General features: G+C 40.6%; 1 protein-coding gene across 50 annotated transcripts in view; it reads left to right on the plus strand.

Moving 5' to 3' along the window:
- SOX6 (SRY-box transcription factor 6) overlaps window positions 1-23,176 on the plus strand; it is a 443,885-nt gene that overhangs the window by 184,085 nt on the left and 236,624 nt on the right. For 39 of the 50 annotated variants that reach the window (XM_083589534.1, XM_083589547.1, XM_083589512.1 and 36 more), the window contains one exon: window positions 15,059-15,269. In XM_083589534.1, the coding sequence (XP_083445660.1) occupies window positions 15,059-15,269 (211 nt within the window). The remainder of the gene's footprint in view (window positions 1-15,058; window positions 15,270-23,176) is intronic. The other 11 variants (XM_083589535.1, XM_083589541.1, XM_083589538.1 and 8 more) reach the window with 1 other exon arrangement.

Consider the following 23,176-nt stretch of genomic DNA (forward strand, 5'->3'; position numbering starts at 1 on the left):
CATAGGTACTATAGTCATGGACATGTAGTTATCAGTCATTCTCCAAAGTCAGATGCCTAAGCCCTAGGTCTGAATTCAGCAATAAAACCTCACCAGAAAGTGAAGTTCAGAATCTCAGAGTGGCCACCAATCAGTCCCCGCTTTCCATAGGACCCAACTCCAGGAGGCTGTGGGTGCTTGGGAACCCACAATAATATAATTTTGGGGGCCGGGCACCCACAAATCAATGAGAAAAGCCAGCAGGCAGAAACAGTGCTGCCTCCAAGAGAGAAGTTGTTCAGTTCCACCCTTTACATCCAACCAGCAAGGCACCCTTTCCGGGTGGGTGCTCAGATGCAGAGGCAGAGGCATGTGCAGGAGTGTGCGTGTGACGTCACATGTCCACATTGCGGTAGTGGGCACCCCTGCCCTTCTCTTCCTCTGACAATCTGAATGAAGAGGCAGGTCCATAAGCTTAGCCATGGAAGATGCATCCATAGCATTACACAGTGGAACTGCTGGGGATACACAGATCTTTTGTTGTTGAAGTCGCCACTGCATGCTTCCTGACATGTTAGGAGATGTTGCACTTCTGAGCAAATCACTCATGTGAAGAGTTACATATTGGGGCCAATTCATAACATATGAATAGAGGTTTTAAAGTGTCTACCCTATGCAGCTGTGTGAGATTAAAAAAAGAAAGTGGAATATGGAAATGGGCCTGAAAAAATTACTATACAAGTCATTTCCAGCATTCTTTGTATGCAGCACTTCTGAGTTATAACAAGAGTAACATATACTATATTGAATTTTAATGTTATCATTTTTTATTTTTTATTTAAAAAAAGACAACCACCACCAAACCCTACACATTGACTAGAAATGTTTTCAAACTTTCACTCCCTTTTGATATCAGGAATTGCTTTTCACTGAGTCCTTTGTGTGTTCTGAATGTCTGGAAGCCAAAATATTTTGTTTTAACTCCCACTCTATAGTATTTCCCAGCTGTGTACTTATATGGTGTAATAAAAGGATTTAACAAATGGGAAATAGCAGCTGCATTTGGAAATTCCTTTTGTGCTTGCTCTTCATTTGACAGATTCAGCAATGTGCAACAACTGCCATGTCAGACCTGGAGTGGCTTCCACTTCAAGTATCTCATCTCCATCCTGGTGGATTTTACAGTAGAGAAAATACAAAACAATTGAGTAGGGGTGGAGGATGATCCCATTGCACAGTTGGATATACTGGCAGTCTGTTTCTATCCTTTGACAGTGGGTGTTGATGCTTATTTTATTGGAAAATATGGAGCTGCATATATGTGTAATAATACACCTTTCATTCTTAAAGAATTGTCAGGTTTTATTTATTTAAAAGATTTTATGTCCCTCCTTTCATGCAAATGAAACAATGCAGAGGTTTAAACCTTGCAAATCATGAGAGCTTGGAAGCAGTGTAAGAACTAGGCATATTTTGGGTATGGAAGGCAATTGACACATGAAAACAGCAAAAAAAAAAGTTTAATAGTCATTAATACAGTAATTAGTAACTTATAGTATTATGGCTGTTGCTCATAGAGTCAATGCGGTGATATGCTGTGGATATTGATGTATAAATGAAACAAACTGAATGATTGATGAAAGTGCAATACTATTTAGCGGTGGTTGCTCTTATCCTTCCCATTTCTCTAATGTCCTTAGAGAATTTTGGGGGGCAAATAGACAGAAAGGGAAAACACCATATGAGGGAGCATGAAATACATGCAAACTTGTAAAGAAGAGAAAATGAAGATAGGACTAGGTGGGAAAGATTGCTGAAGTGAACGTCTTATCAGCATACAGTGAGGGGGAAAAGTATTTGATCCCCTGCTATATTTGCCCATTTGCCCTCTGATGAAGAAATAACCAGTCCATAATTTTAATGGTAGGTTTATAGTAGCTGTGAGAGACAGAATAACAACAGGAAAACCCCCAGAAACCCAGAAGACAAAAGTCAGAGATTGATGTGCATTATAATGAGTGAAATAAGTATTTGATCCCCTATCAACCAGCCAGATGTCAAGCTACCTGGTATCTTCACTGTATGTAACCAGCTGAGATTATAAGCACCTGCTGTAAGGGAGAGGTCTTACCTGTAATCCCAGCTCATTACAGTACCTGTACAAAAGACACCTGTCAACAGAAGCAATCAATCCAGCAGATTCCAAAGTAGCCACCATGACCAAGACCAAAGAGCTGTCCAAGGATGTCAGGGACAAGAACAGGGGTTTTCCTGTTGTTATTCTGTCTCTCACAGCTATAATAAACCTACCATTAAAATTATGGACTGGTCATTTCTTCATCAGAGGGCAAACGGGCAAATTTAGCAGGGGATCAAATACTTTCCCCCTCACTGTATGAGAAAGAAGGGGCATTCTAGAGGCTGACAGCCATTTGAGGTCATTACCACTGTTCAGGGAACCTACTTGGGTCTACTTCTGCTAGATAGTATTTCTCAGGCTTCCAGGGCTAGTTCAACCTTGACATTTTAAATTAGCACCACAGGCCTGCACTTAATTTCTTGGATTGAAGCTCAGTTGGTTTTCATGAATTTTCCTTCAGATATCTGTGCTTACATTTGTCCTCTTAAGTGTAGGTGGCATTGTACAGTGGTACCTTGGGTTACAAACTTAATTCGTTCCAGAGGTCCTTTCTTAACCCGAAACCGTTCTTAACTTGATTCTTAACTTGCTAATGGGGCCTCCTGCTGCCGCCGCGCAATTTCCATTCTCATCCTGGGGCAAAGTTCTCAACCCGAGGTACTACTTCCAGGTTAGCGGACTTTGTAACCTGAAGTGTTTGTAACCCAAAGCGTTTGTAATCTGAGATACCACTTATCCATGTTAAGTTAGTTGAAAGGAACGTTAATCATGGAATTAAATCAATGCTTCCTTCAGTGTTTGGGTTAGAAAAATAAATCCTATTCCATGTACAGAGTTTACTGATTTTAAGGATTCAATTACCGGATGTTCATCTTTAGATTTTGATATAGTTTGAATAATGTATTTCCTGCTAAACCAAATTATGTTGATTATCTTGCTAAATCTTTGTAGCGTGTGGTTACATGACATAGTTCTGTAGGGTAAAACTGGTGGGACAGCAGAAGTAATTCTATCTGCATAGAGGCATTGCACAAATGAGGCATGTGCCACTTCTCCTTCGCATTGTGTATAGATATTCCAGTAGCAGCGAAATGGCTAGTTATGTTGGATGTAGCAGATAAATTGCACAGATGACTTCTTATTCCAGAAGTTGTTGGCAATAGGATAGCCATGAGCCATTTTACATAAGTAACACTTACGAAGTAGCATAAAGCAGGCCACAATTTGAATTCAGGTTTTAAAAGAACATTTAAGTACCCCAAGCAAAGATCTTGGCTGTTCTCTTGCCAAACCTGGGATCTGTAGCTGTACATTTCAAGCACATTTACAGCACCTTAACAGTCATGGCTTCCCTCAAAGAATCCTGGGTACTGTAGTTTAATCTTCACAGAGCTACAATTCCCACACCCTTAACAAACAACACTTCCCAGGATTCTTTGGGGGGAAGCCATGTACTTTAAGTGTATGGTGTGGATAATGAACAAGTCCCGCAGTGTAGATCTGCCCCTGGATAACTGACATACCTTGTCCTACCATTAGGCATAGTAAAGCAGCCAGCTCAGACATCATACATTTGATATCCTGAAAAGGCAGCAAATGGTTAGTTGTTTAATTTATTATTGTTATATTTTCCCTGCCAGGGAGTGAAAGAGAGGTCCTTATGGGATTTTCAGCATCATGTCCCAAGATAACATGACTGGCCCTGGGTGCTGTGCACCTTGATTTGGGGAAGGGGGCCAGGAGCAGCGTTTGCTGCTCTGTCTCAGGTAGAGACAGAGTGTTTTGGGTTAGCCCTGATAACTTTCATGTTTTGGGTTAGCCCTGATAACTTTCTGCCACAATGAATTGCAGTTTCAATAGACTAAGGCTGCAATTCCATACACACTTACGTGGGAAAACATGCACAGGATTGTACTGTTGGGAATGAGGCCATGGGACTCAGTGGGACTAGCAAGTTAATTCACTGCATGAAACAACTGCAAACAACTACAGTTTGCATCACCACCAGAAATCAGGTGTTAGACAGAAATGCTTCCAGTGTGAGGATGTTGCATCTAGAAAGGGTTGGTATGTAAGCCTCTTTAGAAATTAATTACAGGGAATGAAACTTCAGCTTTTGTCTGGATGTATTGAGCTGATGGACTGTGTGTCCTTTTCAGTGGTTCTGAACCTCTGTATTTGGAAGCTCTTTCCACCCCTCCCCTTTCCATTGCTGTATATTTACAATGTGTGTTTTGAAAGTAGCAGCATTTACATGCTCTAAATTGTTCAGTTTCTTTCCCCCTTTGGATGAGAAGGAATCAGGTATGCATGCTGATTAACACACTCCAGTCATTAACATGTGATTATGTGGGCTGCATATTGAGCACCTGCCAGAAGATAAAATCCAGTACTTTGCTACATCTGTGCAAGACTTTTTGCATTTCTTTTGTACTTTGACAGCTTGAGGGGGGGGGGAATGGGTTTTGTATCTTTGTTCAGCATAATGAAGCTGTGTATGTAAAATGTTTTCAGCGAGGCAGGAAAAGAAACCATGGACATTCGTTTCAGTTTTTGAGGTTACGAAAAATCCAATAGCAAGGACTTTCACTGCCCTGAAAGTGAGACATGAATCAACTAACATGCTGTATCACTGACATTCACACGCAAGTTACAACATTCCCGCCTGTTTATAAGGATAATCTTTTCTGGGATTTGGCCAGGGATATCCTAATTCATAACAGTTTTATGAGATACCTTTATGTCTCATAAATGTCCTCTTTTTATGTGACTCTTACACACGGTTCAGCAGTGTTTACCATACAGAAACACAAGGGCTATATTGCTTTCTCCCAACATTCCTCTGCAGGTGCTGCAATGCATGCATAGGAGAGCATGTTAAATGTGTGCAGTGAAGGATTTGTATGTATGGAAGTGGCTAAAATAATCCCTTTTTATTGTGGCTTCTACAATGGAATGCTAGTGGCATTTACAATGTGTAGTTTTGATGTGTGAGCAAGGCTGCTCATTTTACTCTTAAGTTAAAAAGCCTTCATTTTATTCTCTTGCTCTATGTGTGGACAATATATGTATATTTAAAAAATATTCCTTTCCATGGGTAAAGAGGGGGAGCTATCTGCTCCGTCACCTGGAGCGGCGCACATGCTGTGCACCCGGGGGCAGGGCTAGCCGAGCAGGGTGAGCATCCCAGGGGGGCAGGGCAGCTATGTCACTCCTCCTCAGTGATGACACCTGGGGGGGACCGCACCCACCTCACCTTCTTCTTCCGCCAGTGCATGGGTAGAATGCTTTCTTTTGGAAGGAAGTTCCTGGAGGCATGTTTGGGTGGAATCTAAATGGTGCCTTTGCACTCACAGATAGGGTTTTGATCCAGAGAAGGTAGAGAGGAGATAAATTTGGTCAGTCCCTGCTTCTCCCTGCACATCCCCTATACTACCTTCCACCCTATTCTGGAGGGATCCCCAACTCTCTGAAGATGATTTTCACAGGGAATTGGGGCTTCAGGGGGTGGGGGAATGGAAGAAAATGCCCTCCCCTCCTCTTCCATTAGAGATGCCTCTGCTGGATTAAAAGCCCTTCTAAGAGTGCAAGGACACCAATAGGACACCTTTTGAAATTATTTACGCAAAGTCCTTGGGCGTTCTGGTCATTTTGATACATGGGCTTCAAATATTTGAGTGATTAACTCTCTCAGTACTTCAGCAATATTTACTTGGCTATGTAACATTCCATGGAAATGTGTGCCCAGGATCTAATGGAAGAGAGCTGCTGGGTGGAGGGGGTTGTTTCATGGGACATGTTACCGACAGGGGAAGGGTTAAGCAGTCCTACCAAATGGCCATTGGACTGTTGCACATGAATGCTGTGCAACATAAAACTTTGTCCTGGTTATTCCTTCTCTGTTTGTAAAACATACTTGACTTAGAGATTCAGCTTTATAGGAAAGCTTTAAAAAAGAAATAAAAGTGGAAATACACACTGAAACTAGTCATTTATATTTTTTGTGGAACCAGGATAACTTGAAAACTTTATATTAACGTGATGACTATATAACATTTTTGGGTGTTTGTGTGTGTAAATATTTGCTTTCATTATATGTTAACTCCATTGAGATCCAAGTGCTAGTCTGCTGCCATATTTTGGAATAAAAACCATTCTGAATATCCAACGTTTCTTGGGTGTTTAGATGCTTGTGTCATATTAAATGCAAGGATTGATAAATATCTCTTCATAACTGAGGCCCCTCAACTGCATAGAAATAAGGACTCAAGCAACTCATTCATGTTAGTAATATTTATTTTCTGCTTTGCTGCCCACACATGCAAATGCTTTCTTTGAACTCCTATAGAAATAGCAGTTGCCTTGTGTTTGCAAGTGTTCTTGTTGGCTACTGAACAGGAAAGCATTAACAACTTCCAGTTTATGATTGAAAATTAAAGTACAAGTTACCATTTTAGCCTAGTTTGTTTGTTTGTTTTTCATTTTGTTGTTTTTACTGATCCCCCGCCCCTCCTATTTTCTGCTCTTAATATGTTGAAGCAGACAATAGTTTGCCAACAGTCTACAGCCTGTTGAAAGTAATTCTTCTGGATTTGGCTTACTCAGATAAGATTGAGGCATGCACAAGGTTATAATTTAAGAGATTCTTCCAATGAACAGGAGATCATGACAGGATAGGAGTATGCTTTTTATCTGATTCTGCTCTTAAGGTAGTAAGGACAACCAGCTTGCTGTGGTGATCCCTTCATAAAGTGTATATTTCGTTAGTGCTTAACTGAGCCTAGGATCACTGGGGGCTCATAGAACCAGAACCTGTTTCAGTGGCTATCAATTAGCTCTAGGATCCACAAGGTTGCGATAAAGTATATTTTATTTCCATGAACTATAAAGCAAGTAAAATAAAGTGATGCTATATGATTTGGAGATACTGGTTTACATTGAGATCAGGCTGTAGTACCAGCCTTAGGCACCAGTTTATTCTGGATCTTTCTACCTTGTTTCAGCACCATGTACATTCATTAGTGGAGGCAGTATGTCTCTGAAAATGCGTTGCTGGGGATCATGAGTGAGAAAGTGCTGTTGCATTCATGCCCTGTTTGTGGGTTTCCCAGGAGCACCCAGCTGACTACTGTGAGAACAGAATTTTGCATTTGATATGCCACCGGTGCTGCACTTAGGTTGTTCTTTTAGCAATTTATATACCACTTAACACCATAATGCTTCAGTGGTATACAGCAAGGTTAATGCAACTATCAGTTGAAACTAACTGGACAACTTGCTGAAATTAAAAGGTTTTCACTGGTCTGGATAAGTTCAATAGGGAGGAGCCTGTCTGATATCATCTGGGTGTGGGGGGTGGTGAGTTTCACAGGACTGGCCCCATAATATTGAAGGGAGCCATGTATATCCATTGCAACTGTGATTAGAATGAAACACACACACATATTTTATATATATATAGAGAGAGAGGGTGGGTGGGTGAGGGTGGGTGGGTGGGTGTATATATATAACAACCACTGGTTTAACTGGCATTCTTAACATGAGTTGGACTGTACCTGGTTTCATTTGAACCATGACTGGGGATGCTCTCAGTGAAACTCGCTAAAGGTCTGGTAAAGTGGATTTGTACAGAGGGAATAGCCACACTCAGTCTCTGAACCTGGAATTTGCTGCATGTCCATATGGGGATCATATGCTAAGAGGACCAATTAGCAAAGCATAGATGGGTAGTTTCATGAGAAAGTGTGTTCCATTGATATTTTGTTGGAAAACAACATTGTTGTTGGCATCTGTCTGTCTTGGGAGACAATGGAGGAGTGTGCCTTTGAGGGTGATGTCAGACTGCTGGAAGGTTGCAGTGCCTGCTGTGGCTGTAGAGACCTATATGGGAGAGACATGTTTTCTTCCAGCTGGGGCAAATGAAGGTGTCCAATTGTGCTGCTGCAGGTGCACCGTGGTGTTTATTTTCTTTGTGCCCCTCCCAGCAGTCCTTCCTCCTCTCATCACTGTCTGTATGGAGACATTGCCTGTCTGCATATGGAAAACACCAAACTTCCACCAACAGCAAGGTTACTTTCTCTCTGTCTTGAAATAAAATGTATGAGGACACTGAGAGAAAATGAAGGAAAATAACCTTAGACTTTGTTGATCAAATATATGGGAATCCTTCAGACATTTGTGTCAGGCATGTAACACAATTATTACTGAAGTGATTTGCCTTTCAAGTAGCTAATCTAATAGGTGGGTCAGATTTCCAAGGAAATGTCAAGGAAAGTCCTTCCTTGCACCTCTATTTCCCACCTGTCCAGTTTGCACCTGCAATTTTCTGTCAGCTCAGATCTAGTTGTTGTTAGTACGCAGAAAGAGTGTCCAGTTGTCTCATTATCATCTCTCTTCTGTCAAATTGTGAAGTAGCTTTAAAATATCATTACGTGCATGTTTCTAAATATTGGTGCTGCTTTCATTTTTAGATGTTTCAGACAATGTCCTTCCAAATTCATGGGAGCTGGTTGGTTCTCCTGCAGGAAAAATGCGTTTGCTTCTAATTTAGATTTTGATAATATACTTCAGCTATTATTAGATAAACTAATAGTCCTTCCATTTGCTTGCTTAATCCCTTGAATACCTTTCTCCCTGTGCAGTTCTCTTCTCAACTACATGCCTTCTGTTGCTGATTTGAGAAGCAAATAAAGATCAGAAAGAAAACCCACTTGGTGCCTGGTATTTTTAAAGGGGCAGTACTTATCTGAAGTGAAGGTTGTCTTGAATGTTTAAAGGACCAATTTCCTTCCAAATCAATTTAGGATGAGGTTGTTTTGATAATGGATCCAATGCAAAGAACTGGACATTGTTGTTTTCCACGAAGGAAGAGGGCACTAAGATTAATCATTATTTTTGCCATGATCTATATGAATAGAGGGACGTGGGTGGCACTGTGGGTTAAACCACAGAGCCTAGGACTTGCCGATCAGAAGGTTGGCGGTTCGAATCCCCGTGACGGGGTGAGCTCCTGTTGCTCGGTCCCAGCTCCTGCCAACCTAGCAGTTCGAAAGCACGTCAAAGTGCAAGTAGATAAATAGGTACCGCTCTGGCAGGAAGGTAAACGGCGTTTCCGTGCACTGCTCTGGTTCGCCAGAAGCAGCTTAGTCATGCTGGCCACATGACCCGGAAGCTGTACGCCGGCTCCCTCGGCCAATAAAGTGAGAAATTTTTAATATTTAATGCTGTATTGTTTTTAACACTCGATTGGGAGCCGCCCAGAGTGGCTGGGGAAATGCAGCCAGATGGGTGGGGTATAAATAATAAATTATTATTATTATTATTATTATTATTATTATTATTATTATTGACTAAGTTAAATCCATTAATTTCAGTGTGATTTGTGTTTATCATACAGAAATGACAACCTTTCTTCAGTGGTGTCCCTGAAGGATAGTTTATAGAAAATAAATCATCTGGATTTTCAATGCAGAGAACTGGTTAACACAGAATGGTCATGGTTTGGTTTTGGATTTATGCACTCCAAATTCCTTTACTTCTTTAAACCAGAAAACCAGAACCAGAAAATTGTAGTTGACCTTCAGACCAGAGTGAAACTTACACTTTAAATCAGTGGTTCTCAAACCTTTTCTCTGGGCCACTCAGAATAAAAATTTGCTCACGCTAACATGGGTGTAGCCAGGATTTTTGTAAGAGGTGGGCAGGCTTATGTTGGGGGGGGGGGCATAACCTCAGGTTGTATTGATTTGTATTGACTTAGGGGGATAGCTGCCCGCCTGCCCCCTCGGCTATGCTCATGCATGCCACACCAACTTTTTTATTGATAAAAAATACTTTGGAAACAAAAAGAAACAACTATTATACTACACAAATGTTTAAACATTTCTTTGATTGTCCTTGAATCTTCTCACCGCACTTGCCACCCTCGCCTGCCACAACAGTGTGGTGTACTACAGCCTTTGAGAACCACTGCTTTAAATCCTGGGTTTTGAGGGCAATGCTTGCAAACCAGTTTGCTGGTGCAAATGTATTAGAAAACTATTGTTTGCATAAACTAGAAAAGGTGAATTGGAGTGTGGAAGGAGGGTGTTCACAAATTTGTGGTTGGTTTGGCTATGGGAAAAACTAAGTGTTACATGTTAAAGTATGGTTCTTTTGCTAATACTGTAAATGGGCACATGTCTTCTTCAGCCAAGCCTTACTTTTTGTTTCTTCTAGCACTGCACCAAAGCATTAGCATACATTGTGCTTTGCTTATCTAGATGAACTGAAGCACTCTTCAGTTCCATTGAAATAAAATACAGCCAATTGCTTCTGCCCCATTCACTTCAGTGAGTGTCTTTCCCTATAAAGGTAGGAGTTTCTAAAAACAAGATTATTAAAAGCAGAGAGATAGTTGTGGAGATTTTGCATGACTGTGTTGAACCATGTTGTATGGTTGACTGGGTTAGTGTATTCTTACTGATGCAAAGATGAATTTTAAATGACTATATTGGTAAATAGAATGCATTTCCAGCAGTTTTACAAGTGCTGCCTCCTTTGTAGGTGATGGCAACAAAGCCATGCCATGCATATAATGCACCAATGAATGATGGTTTCTCATCAACATCATCTCCGAGGTCAGTGGCCCTTAGTAACCACAGTTGCCCATTGTTTGTTGTTTGTTCTGCTATTTGACACAGCCACTCCTTAATCTCTACGTCTTTACAGTGAGAATGCATGCCTCACAATGTTGCCAGCAGCTAACCTTTGCCAGCACACTTAACTTAGAGACTTTTAATTTGACCTATGGCTTATGTCCATGGGATATTCACTTGATGATATTCTCATCCAAAAATGGAAATGATTGTATTCTCATTTTGAAAGGATGCCATTATAACTTGACTAGCTTTCTGTAATGTACATTTGCAAATGAGCTTTTCGTTTTCGGTGGGAAAAGGAGTGAAAATGAATTGTGGAGCTATTTATTCTATAAGGTTAAGACATCACTGTTGTTGAATGCTAAACCTGCAGCAGGATCATGTGACCTGATAGGGAATGGCTGCAGCTCAATGGCACAGCACGTACATTGCATGCCAAAAGCTCCAGGGTTTCCTGAAACCCTGGAAAGCTGCTGCAAGTCAGGGCTGGGGAACCTTTTGCAACCCAAGGGCTGCATTCCCCTCTGGGAACCTTTGGGGGGGCACATTTCTGGGATGTGTGACGTAAATGGGTGAAGCAGTGAATTAAAAACTTACCTTTGTGTAATAGGCTACTTTTTGCACACTCATACACCCCTTTTTATCATCTGTCCAGGCAAGCAGGAGTCATTATCTGAGTTCAATGGCACACTTTGGCCAGGGAGAAGTACTCAGGGAGAGTCTGAAACAAGGCCAGTGAGGGGTGTAGCCTGAGGATAGGGAGTGTGGCCTGACACAGAGGCTTGAAAGGCTAAAATTGGCCCCTGGGCCTGAGCCCCCTTCCCCACGCTGTAGAGTGGCAGTACGGAACAAGATGGATCAATGTTCCGATTTGGTACACGACAGCTTTCTATGTTTCCTATCTCTATCCGTTTCAAGGCACTAAAAGGCCTTTTCCAAAACAAATGATGGCCAGTGCTGAATTAGCATGTTGGAAGATTCAGTTCATTTTATTTGCTGATAATGAAAGGTTGTCACAAAGAGATAACCCAAAGAAACAATATAACAGTCAAACAACATAAGAAACTTAATACTCACAAAATGTGAAGGGCTGCTGAGATAGTGGCAACTCTTAGGACATTTAACACAGCACAGGATATACAGTTTGAAGTTATTTTAACAATACTGTATTATATCAGATGGTGGGCAAGACCGGAAACTGCTATCAACTGGACACATTTGTTTCTAATCTTAGAGGCAGTCACAGCAACAATAATTTTCTTGTAACAACACATGCTCTTGGAACATACAACAAAGGTCTTTTCAAAACAAGGACTCCCCCATTTGTATGCGAACAAACACAAGGAAAATCCTGGTCATAATCTGTTCCTAAGTGTTGTCTACAACACACAATACATACCAATACAGTGTCATTGTGAATGGTATTTTCAACCAACCCTTGCCCACTCACACTTTGCTGTGGGTTTATTGGGTTTTTAACATATTTAGCATCCAAATGTGTAGATGGCATTGTTTGAATTCATAAGGATAAAAAGCTTTGTTCATTGATGAATGCCAGGTCTTGAAGGCATGCTTGTCAAGCATGATCAACTATTAAAATGCTCACACAATATTGGTATTACAGAAGTGTACCCAAAATCCACATCCCATCAAAAGTTGTGTCACAACTTTTACATTTTGCATTTACAATCTCAAGTGTTCTCAGTGACTCCATCAACAGAAGAAAGATTGAAAGTCTTGCAGTTGGTCCACAAAACTTTATATTCAGGTAATGTCTGCCCAACAGTCAAGAAGCTGTGTTTGCCTGGGCCTTAATATAGGAGAGGCTGTGTGCAGCATTCAGGGGTGAACCTAGGGGTTGATTAGGTTGGCCCCCCCACCAGGGGCACATGCCCAGGGGTGTTCAAAAATTTGCACCTCTCCATCTGGCTCAGAGTAGCTCGGAGCCTGGCTGCCCATGCACACCTAGGCTGTATTTCATTGCCAACATCTCCTTGCCAAGGGTGCATGGAACCATATGTGTGTGTGCTGATACAGCTTCTTGCCAAGGGCATAAGGGAGCTTAGGTATGCCTCTGGCAGCGTTGCATCTGACGTCCCATGAGGTACATATACAAGCCCAAAAAACTTATTTTTATTAGGTTGCCTAGTCCTCACAGTTCCACTATGTATGTTAATTGGTCAACAGTGTTCACAACAAAGATGTTTCATGCACAGATAACACAAATGGCTGTCTTACTACTGGAAAAGTTTATTATTGCAAATGCACTTTGGGAGGAAATTCAGGAAGGTAGCATATTGTGGAATTAATTGATTTTTAGAAATCACCTCAATAAAAGAAAGAAAAGCTATACCTGATCAGGTTTTAATTTGATAATATTTATTTCTATCAAGCTTTCAGATTCTGGAATGGCCTAAATAGTACATTACTTAAATGTTAGGAGCCCTTTTTGTTACTATTAAATTGCGAAAAAACACTGAAGATTTAATAGAAAGGAAGGATTTCTCCCCTCCCCCAGCCGTGAACAAGAAGTAATTGAAAAATGTGAACAGTGATTAAGGCTGTATAGTTTGGCTATGAGCAAATATCAAAACAAAGATTGAAATTCTTCAACACCATTAACTAGTATTAACTAGAAGCCCCTTAATTCTTTGCTGCTGGGGAAATTCTTGCAGAACATGATTTTTAAGAACCTACCATTTTACATGGAAATCAGAGACAAAGATGCCTAGCATTCTACTGGGGTAACCTCAATGGGTATTTCATAGAGATAACCAAATTTTCTTGAGTATCTGTTTTCAGACTTGCTTTTCGTGGAGCAGCTAAGGAAATTGCATAATTTTTTTCTGTCCTTTGAGTCATGAGCATAAATCACAGCTTAGTAGGTGCCATGTAAAAGCTCCCAAACACTGATTTTTAAAGTTCTGGGGGGAACTAGATGGTCACTGAAGTAGCTCACAGGGCAAAGCTCAGGGAAAGTCCTGAGCAAGGGAGCTGTGTAGTTTCTGAGACTGCTGACCTGACTGAGCTAAATCATACTTAAATTGCTGTGCACACGTTCCTTATGCCCTTTTCCCAGCCTGTGTGGCCACAAAGAGTACTTGGGGGTTGTCACTAGTCAGCCTGCCGGGGGGGGGCAGGGGTTTACAATATTTAAAGGGTTTCTGCCTAAGCCATAGCTCAGTTAGTTTCCTGAGCCCACCAAGCCGAGGAAGGCAACCGACGGATGGTTAATTCTTTATTGACAAACACATGCACTTACAGCAACTTTTAAGGTGCACTTGATACTCACGCACACATGCTGCTCTTGCCCGCAGCTGGCCTTAAGTATTCCACTCATCTGATGGAGTGTGCGCACGCAACCTGAGACATCTTCTGTACAGAAGTCATAGCTGCTCTTCCGTCTTCTGTCTCCTTCCTGGTTCTAGGAAGGAACCCCCTGCAGGGCAGGGGGTGGTGGGGATTCGCCTGCCTTGCCCCTCACCTGAACAGCCTTTTTCTGTGCTTCTGAACCATCCTGTGCTCCTACCTCTGTCTCTGACTGCCCCAACCTTTTATCTCCCCCAGCCTCCTGGCTTTTGCCTTGTAGGTTACCAAACCCCATAAATTACTGACCCCCTCTCCGGCCTATTTTCCTCTGCCACACACTCGTCAGAGTCCTGCCTGTCCCTGTCAGTTAGTCAGAGAGCTTCCTCTTGTTCGTCAGTCAGGTTACATCACATCTTTGTTGGCAGGCTCACCTGGCACCTTCATTATATATCTTTAGGTGCCAAGCAAAAATGTTTCTCAATAACCAGGCCTTTGGCTGATTACCATCCTATGTCCTTTAACTGTTATGGGGGGGGGGGGTTATTGGTTTGTTATTGGTTTGTTTTTTATTATGTATTTTGGGTTCTCATTTTGTATTTTTATGTTGACCTATGATATTCAGATGAAGGTTGGTATACAAATTCAATAAAATAAATAAATAACTTTCCTGAACTGTTTTGTGTGGGTTCCCTCGTTTCCCAGAGTCTTCGCGTATAGATTTTGGAGTCATTGCACACTTTCTTCTAGTAGCCTAGATTTATAAGTAGGTATGTAAGAAATCTTGAGGAGGCACAAAAAACAACAACCCCTTACTGAAAAATTGAGGTGTCTGGGTTTTTATTTGTCAGTAGCAAAAGCAAAAATAAAACTAAAGACTGTTTTGGCTTAGCTCAGGGGGTTTTTAATGTTCAGTTGCTGTTATGTAATAACAGATATTTCGGAGATCGTGGGGCTTCATTTATTCTTGCATTATTGTCTTGTTTCTTTACAGGAGTCAGAAAGTAATAAGTTATGTTCCTTATATTCCTTCCGAAATACTTCTACCTCACCACATAAGCCCGAAGAAGGAGGTCGTGACCGCAGCGAGCTAATGACCAGTGTTAATTTCGGAACTCCAGAACGCCGCAAAGGAAGCCTTGCCGATGTGGTGGACACACTGAAGCAGAAGAAACTCGAGGAAATGACCAGAACTGAACAGGAGGGTATGTACAGACATAGCATATTTTGATTTCCTTCTCTTTAGTTGATTTCAGCCCTTAAGGCTATAACTGGTAAGGTGGATTTACACCTAAGACTTTAGTTCACCCATGTTTAAAGGTCTACTGCTAAATTTCATATGGAATGTTTGTATTCACCCATAGTCAACACACACACCACTCATAGTGTGAAATAATACATGAAATTATTTATAAATTTGTTTTGTGCAATGTAATTAATTAGACTAGGTTTTGTTTGAGAATTCTGTAAAATGGTATAAATGGTATGGTGGTACTTGTACAATAACTTTTTTTATGATACCAGATTTCATCTAGTAAGTAAGTGGATCTCAATTTATTTGCCATTCTGTGTTTAGCACTTTCAGGAAATTCTGATGCATGGCCAAAGTTGACAGGGTTTGGAAAAATGCAAGTGAGGGAAAGATATTGCTTCTGACAATTCCCCATCTTCCATTTGGGGATATGTGTTTCTTTGGTATATGAGATCTGCTTTTAAAATGGCACCAAGAGCCTCTTAAATTATGCTTCCATAAATTCAAAATGCTCTTGAATGAGGCTGAACTTTTGAAATGTTTGGTAGCTAGGTAGATAGCTTCCAACAGAGCCACAATCCCAGTGCAGTGTTTTATATGCTTTTGCCTCGTTGGTTCAAGTAAGATTTAAGCATATGCAATTATTTGATGAAATTAATTCTGCGGCTTCTGCCCTTCATGAAAACTTCCCTATGTTTCAAAGGACAATTTGTGGTTCAACTGTGGGGCCTTGAAAGAAGAAGAAACAGTACCCTACTTAAGCGTAAACAAATATCTGGGTCTCCACTACATCTGCTTACATATTACACTGGAGCAAAAAAATTTTGTGCTAAATTGGAAATTATTGCATGCAATCTATTTCAGATATAAATATATTTGTTAGAATTTTCCTCAGGATTAGTTTAGCGTGACAGAGTTTGAGATATGCCAGCCTTGCCAGATGTTAGTGCAGACTTCTTCAATCAGGTGCCCTCCAAATGTTTTGAGCGACAATTCCAACCAGCCCCAGCCAGCAGAGCCATGCAGGGTAGGGCTGATGTCAATTGTTGTCCAAAGCTCCTGAAGGGCACCAGATTAAGGGAGGTTCAAAATTCAGATAGTAGGCTCGGGCCCATGCATTTTCATGGCAGGGAAAGGAAAATGGGAGAAATCCAAAACGTCAGGGTTAAGCTCTAACACTGCATTTATAAATGGAGAAAAAACTATATGTAGAAGTAGCTCCATGATAGATTCTACATCCATTTCTTGGCTTGGTTTCTATATGACAAATGCAAAGTTAAATATGTTCTGTATAGGTGTCTTAAGCATCACTACAGTGATACAATGTCCCAGATTTTTCACAGCCATCTGTCTTCAGACTTAGAGGTTTGAAGTTCTCTCCCCGCCCCCCACCTCAAAATAAATTGTTGGCTTCAGTTGGATGGCTAGACTAGTTGGATGGAATCTATTTTAATTTTAATTTTGTTCTGGCTCACTTTTCACAGAAGTTTTTTTTTTAATGTTGTTGATCACATTGCAAGGTAGCTAATACTTGTTTCAAGAGTGTTTTGGATGCTCTGTTGTATAGCAGTGTGCATGCAAAGATCCGCAAGACCTGTGTTTCAGGGGTAAGCTTTATTTCATTCTCTCCCCCACCCATTAAAAAAAAAATGAGCAGAACTACATTCATAGGATGCTCCTGCTGGAGGAAAGGGAATGTGTTTTTTTGCTCCTTCCTCTTGCAGACCCCTCTACCTCTTGAAAAGCTACTGTGGAGGGTTGGTGAACCCTCTACGATGGCCAGGGAGGTGGCACCATCTCCGCCCGCCCCTGGTGTGTGATTGGTGAATCAGTGGAAATTGTCTCTTCCCTCTTTCTAGCAGTGAGTCTCTGCTGGATCTTAGCCCATTCTGCAGACAGAAGGACTCTTTCCATTCATGGAAGGGCAAGTTTGGATTCAAACCATTGTATTTATGTTGAGTTATTTTACATTCTTGGCTGGCTTTTGCAAATGAGGGAACTTAAGTGCCTGTTGCTAGAAATAAGCACTGAGAATGTACAATGAAAAATTAATTTACAACAGATAGTGTCAGCCCTATGGTATAATACTACAGAATTTCAGACACTGAATATTAAGTCATTAAGACATGTTTCGGTTGCTCATGTTTTGGTTGCTCATTTGGTTACTGTTCAACAAGTATATGAAGCCTCTTGGACAGGCATAGGCAAACTCCGGCCCTCCAGATGTTTGGGACTACAATTCCCATCATCCCTAGCTAACAGGACTAGTGGTCAGGGATGATGGGAGTTGTAGTCTCAAACATCTGGAGGGCCGGAGTTTGCCTATGCCTGCTCTCGGAGTTGTCATCAGGCAATTTGAGGTGAGGTGCCATCAGTATACAGATGATAGCCGCCTCTGTTTCTTGTCATCTAAGTCAGGTGAAGCGGTGTAGGTGCTTGATTTGTGTCAGGAGGCATTTATGGGCTGTAATAGGACCAGAGGTGCCAAGTTGCGCCAAAGATTGAGGTTGCCCGTTGCATGTTGTGCTTGTGTGAGGTCACATGCCTTTGGTGCCATTAAAATAGTTTAAGCCATTAGTTTCAGTAATGTATTGTGTTTCCTTCAAGAACTAAAATAACTAAGTTCTTTAAACTTTTGTTGTTGTTGCAAATAATGTTGTGCATGAATTCAGGTCTTGCAATACTATATACTTTATTACAAATAAATAATTTATTCTTGGCTGTGATAGTTGCCAGTCATATCAGAGAAAATGTCTAGCTGAAGTGAATGGGTCACATCTTTTGGAAATGAATTTCTTTGATCCCTACATATTTGAATCTGTGGAACAGGAGTGGCAAACACACATTCTTAAGTTGGTTTGCTGGTGGGTTTCTGCAAATAAAATTAAACTGACGTATTTCCCCCACATTTTGGGATATAAATTTCAGAGTAGCACATTGTGGAATAAGTGCTGGAAATTTAAGCTGTAGCTTGCCATCTTCTAGATTCATAAAACGGTATGCAAATGCGGCCAATTATTGCAACTAGCATATGCAAATTAGCTGTGACCTTCTGTCTTACATTTCTGAAGTGGCTTTCACTGGTGAGCTAGTTGTCCACCCCTAGATCAATACAGCCTTCCGATCATCATTTACCTTTAATAAATATATCGGCTGTCATCCTGTGGAAAAACTTTTATGCGTAGCAACGTGCTTCACACAGATGTATCTTTACATCATTAGCTATCCTATATCATTCCTACTGTATTTAGGGTCTGGTGCCTTGCTTACTACAACTGGCAGTTCTGAACCAATGAATGCACATTTAAATACTTTAACATGTCTAAGTAAATCTGTTTAATCAGAGTCCTTTGGCTTCTGGAAATAAGTTGTCTAATCAAAATTTCACTTGAGCAGCTGTCACTGAGGAGGTCAACAGGCCCTGCCTAAGAGAATATGGCCCAGCTGGTTAAATCTGGTTGTTGTAGTGATTTAAATGGTCAAGTGCTGCTTGTAATCCAGGACCGTCTGTCTGTAAAAGGAACATTGAGTACTTCAGCATAATGTACAGCTGTTTTAATCTGTCCTTAATAATAGCACTTCAGCCGGTATCATGCCCAACTCTGTCACCAAACCAGTGGAAACCATTAGAATAATATATAGGAAGCTGTACATTGCCTCCAGTTGTTGGAGCATAGCTCCCCATTCCTTTCCACCCAAGTCATTTGATGGAAATTATTGGCTGCCTGAAGCCTAAACTGGTTTTCCTTCAGCAGCATGGGTATTGTAGCCAAACTACAGGCATTCTAGACTCTATCAAAATACTTGATAAGGTGCCAGATCTGATCTGGGTTTGGGATGCACTACCCACCCACATGTTGGTAGCAAACTCTGATAGCCAGTGTTGCATATTGGTTTCATCTGTGTCTTTTTCCCTTTCCTTTATTCCTTTCAAGCCCCCTTGCTTGACCTTCTTCCCACTTGCCAAAAGCAATGGGAAAATATTCTTTTAAGGGTCTTTATATTCTGATCAAGGTATAGTTCATATATTTAGCAGAAGGAACTACTTGTTTGTCTTCCTGGGGGTTTTGCTTTTGAAAGACCAGTGAGGTCTGCAAACTCAACAAATTTGTGGCCCTGCACTGAGGTACTCAGAAAAAGTTGCCTTGTTACAACTGGGCCAGGAATAATTTGCTGCTCTGATAACAGTTGACCCATAGAAAGGACTGTTCACTGGAGTTGCTTACTGGCAGGTAGATTTTTCTGTACTGAGATTGCCATGCAAAAGGCAGTTAACCCATTCTGGTGATTAATTCATGGAGAGCAAGCTTTCTAAATTACCCCTTTGTAACATGACTCTGTATTAAGTTGCTGATGGTAACTTCATTACTTGCCCCATAGGAACCTCTGGCACTGCTTCAGAATTGGACAGAAGCCTCCATACGGCTTAAGAGACAAAAGATTATACAACCTCCACTGTTGCAGAGACAGGTAGTTTCTCCATGCCTTAATACCCCTCAGTCATGTAGTTTCTGCAACAATGGGACCAGGCTCCTCAAAATCCCATATAAGATAACTTCACCTTTTAAAGGAACATTAAATATTAATTTTGAATTTTAATTGCATTTTTGTTGTTTCTTTTATTTCTTATAATGTATTTTTTGTATTCTATGAAATGCAAGTTGAAATATAAGAAAGAAAAGCAATAAAAATACTATTAAAAATCATGCAGCATTTAGCACAGTGTATTACAATTGCTTAAAACAGGAAGAAAAACCATTAATTGGTCCAAGGCCATCAGCAATTTTCAAGTGTTCCATGGAAAATAAGTTTGGGAACCATTGACCTAAAAATAATATTTTATGCATGCTTCCTGATGCTGCTTTCACTTTTTTTTAAAAAAAAGAAAAAGCCTTATTTGCTTTGTAAATTAAGGTATAAGGTAAAGGTAAAGGTACCCCTGCCCGTATGGGCCAGTCTTGACAGACTCTAGGGTTGTGCGCCCATCTCACTTAAGAGGCCGGGGGCCAGCGCTGTCCACAGACACTTCCGGGTCACGTGGCCAGCGTGACAAAGCTGCATCTGGCGAGCCAGCGCAGCACACGGAAGCACCGTTTACCTTCCCGCTGGTAAGCGGTCCCTATTTATCTACTTGCACCCGGGGGTGCATTCGAACTGCTAGGTTGGCAGGCGCTGGGACCGAGCAACGGGAGCGCACCCCGCCGCGGGGATTCGAACCGCCGACCTTTCGATCGGCAAGCCCTAGGCGCTGAGGCTTTTACCCACAGCGCCACCCGCGTCCCTTAAAATTAAGGTATAGGTTCATACTAATTATTTTATCATTCATTCCAAATCCTTACAAGTAATAGCTAGCAACTGACTTGTCTGTAGCCAGAAGGGTAGATTTCTTTTCCAAGTCTCAGTACAATGCTTGCAATGTGGAACGGTAGGCTGGTTAGTCATTTGGTACACTGGAAACTCAACTCCACATTTATGCTAAATCCCAAAACCCAATTACTCAGGGCCCACATTCATAGTTCACTTTCTGCCTTGATTCTGCATTAAGAGTACAATACCATATTTCAACAAAGTTTTTTATAAACAGGTTCTCACTCCAGTTTCCATGTTGAAGGCCATCATTCAGTATAACACAATAAACATATAACAGCAAATCTTTTCTATAGCATACACATAGTTGAAAGGATAAACTAGTTTAAGTATATAAATACATCTGTAGGGATATTTCTTCTATTGTGGTAATTCTGCTGGTGTGGTCAAATGAAGGTTTGCCGTATGATATTGGTTACAGACATTCTTTGTCATTTTAGCCCTTTCTAATATCAGGCTGAACTTCAAAGAAGGCTGGCAGAGATTTCCATAACGTTATTTATTTTAGAATATTTCTGTTTGGTTTAGTCTTTATAATGTTGTAACATTTTACTCAGTGTTGCTTAGGTGGAAAAAGGTGCTTGGAAGTTTTTAAATTCCTGTGCTTAGCCATCACATTTACTCATTTTTGCTGCTGGTGGACTGTTAACATGACACACACTGCTCAAGGAACTTGGAAGCACTGCAGAGCTTTATACAAAGTGCAAGTCTGTTGCAGGAGATTTTATCTTTTGGATGAGACAAAGCCGGCTAGCACTGACAAGCACTAAAAATGCCCTTGAACTTTTCTGAAGAGAAGCATCTAGGTTTAATTCCAGTTGTACAGTTACATCCTGTCCATCTCCTCCACATCCCCACCCACATAGTTTCCATTAACGAAAGCACCATTCCTCTGTCTTAAGAGAGGTTAGTATTCATATCTCAGTGATTTCCCTTTCGGTATTCATTATTGTCTAGATTGCTAAGATAAGCTTTAATCGTTGCAAAGCATTTTTCAAGCTATACAGCAATTGCAAGTGATGCCAGCCCACATTTATTTGGGTCTGGGATTGATATTGTTTTCTGCTGCTATTCTTACTTCTGCTTTGAAAATTAATTCTAAGCTTTAATAGAAGGGACCACATGGAGAACTGATCCACAACTCTCATAGTGTGAGGACTTACATTGTCATAGATAGACCTAAAACAATTTCCTGCCCTAGCTTTGCATCTCTCTTCAAGGGATCTGTTGCGTAAGTGCCACTTTCTGATCATTAGTGCAACATATTACATGAGGTGAGTTTGCAATGAAAGAAATTTATGTTCCATACTGAGTTAATAAAATATAGAAGACTATTTCAATTTTATAGGGATGGCAAAAGAGAAAATGAACACCTCATTGCAATCAGTTTTGACAGTATAGGAAACAATATTTTGATGAGACAATCCATTACCAGTGAATATTAAAATATATGCTGTGGTTGGGTCTAGAATCTACAAATTAATCTTGTACTCCCACCTATGACTTTTAGCTTTTAATAAAAAGAAAATGTTTTAAGAAACTTGTCTGTGTGTGGATTAGCTGTATGTATGTTGACCTTACGTAAGTCAATCTTCAATTTGTTTAGGTGAATAACCTCTGGTTTCTTTGGTGATGAACTTTGGTTTTAGTTAGTCTTATTTGCTCTGCCATTCCTGCTGTTTTGCAACAGCGCCTAAAAGTGCTTTAAGTGCTTGTGACCGTGGTAATGAATGAAAATGTCTTTTGAGCACTGGGAGGATTGCATTAGACTGAATAGTCACCTTACTTGTAAAAGCACTATTAGAGAGGGGCAGCTGTAAGTAAGGATAATGATTTGTGTCCACTGCTTATTTACGGAAAATTGTAAATGTATTATTTATTGAGAGCTCTCCAGACAGTGCTTGTCAGAATAAAAATGTCAACTCTAAGCAAAATGTTATGATAATACTAAAAATGCTATGTATGCACTTTGGAAATATAGCTAATTAGATCAGGTTTTTTTTTAAGGAAATGACAGTAAAAATGGTCAGCGTTGCTACATATTTTAAATGCTAATATAGTTCTTGTTTTCAGTAGGCTATGTGGCTTTTGATACCTTTCTCATTACTTACAAAATAATAATTTTGACACCTTTATTTTTCTGTCAGATGAAATAGAGATACATTCACTCTCTGTGTGACTGCATGTAAGATCTGACCTGCTCAGTTGGTAAGAAAGCATGGAAGGATGGACAGAAAGTGTGTAAATAAAATAGCTGCTGTTTTAGGCTGAAGCTGCCAGATGAAAATTCTGAAAGCAATGCTGGCAGGCAGAGCAGGAAACACAGAGAAGTATCTTCCTCCCTACTGTCAAGAGTATGAAGCCATTTAGATTAAGCATTATTTTGAGATTAACTTCAGCAAAATGAATGAAAGGAAGAAACTCTACTCCAATGTTCCATTGACTTATTTTAATGCTATATATGTATAAAATTGATGAGATCATTTGTACATA

Source organism: Podarcis filfolensis, assembly GCF_964270895.1.
Source record: "Podarcis filfolensis genome assembly, chromosome: 1".
Lineage (NCBI taxonomy): Eukaryota > Metazoa > Chordata > Lepidosauria > Squamata > Lacertidae > Podarcis > Podarcis filfolensis.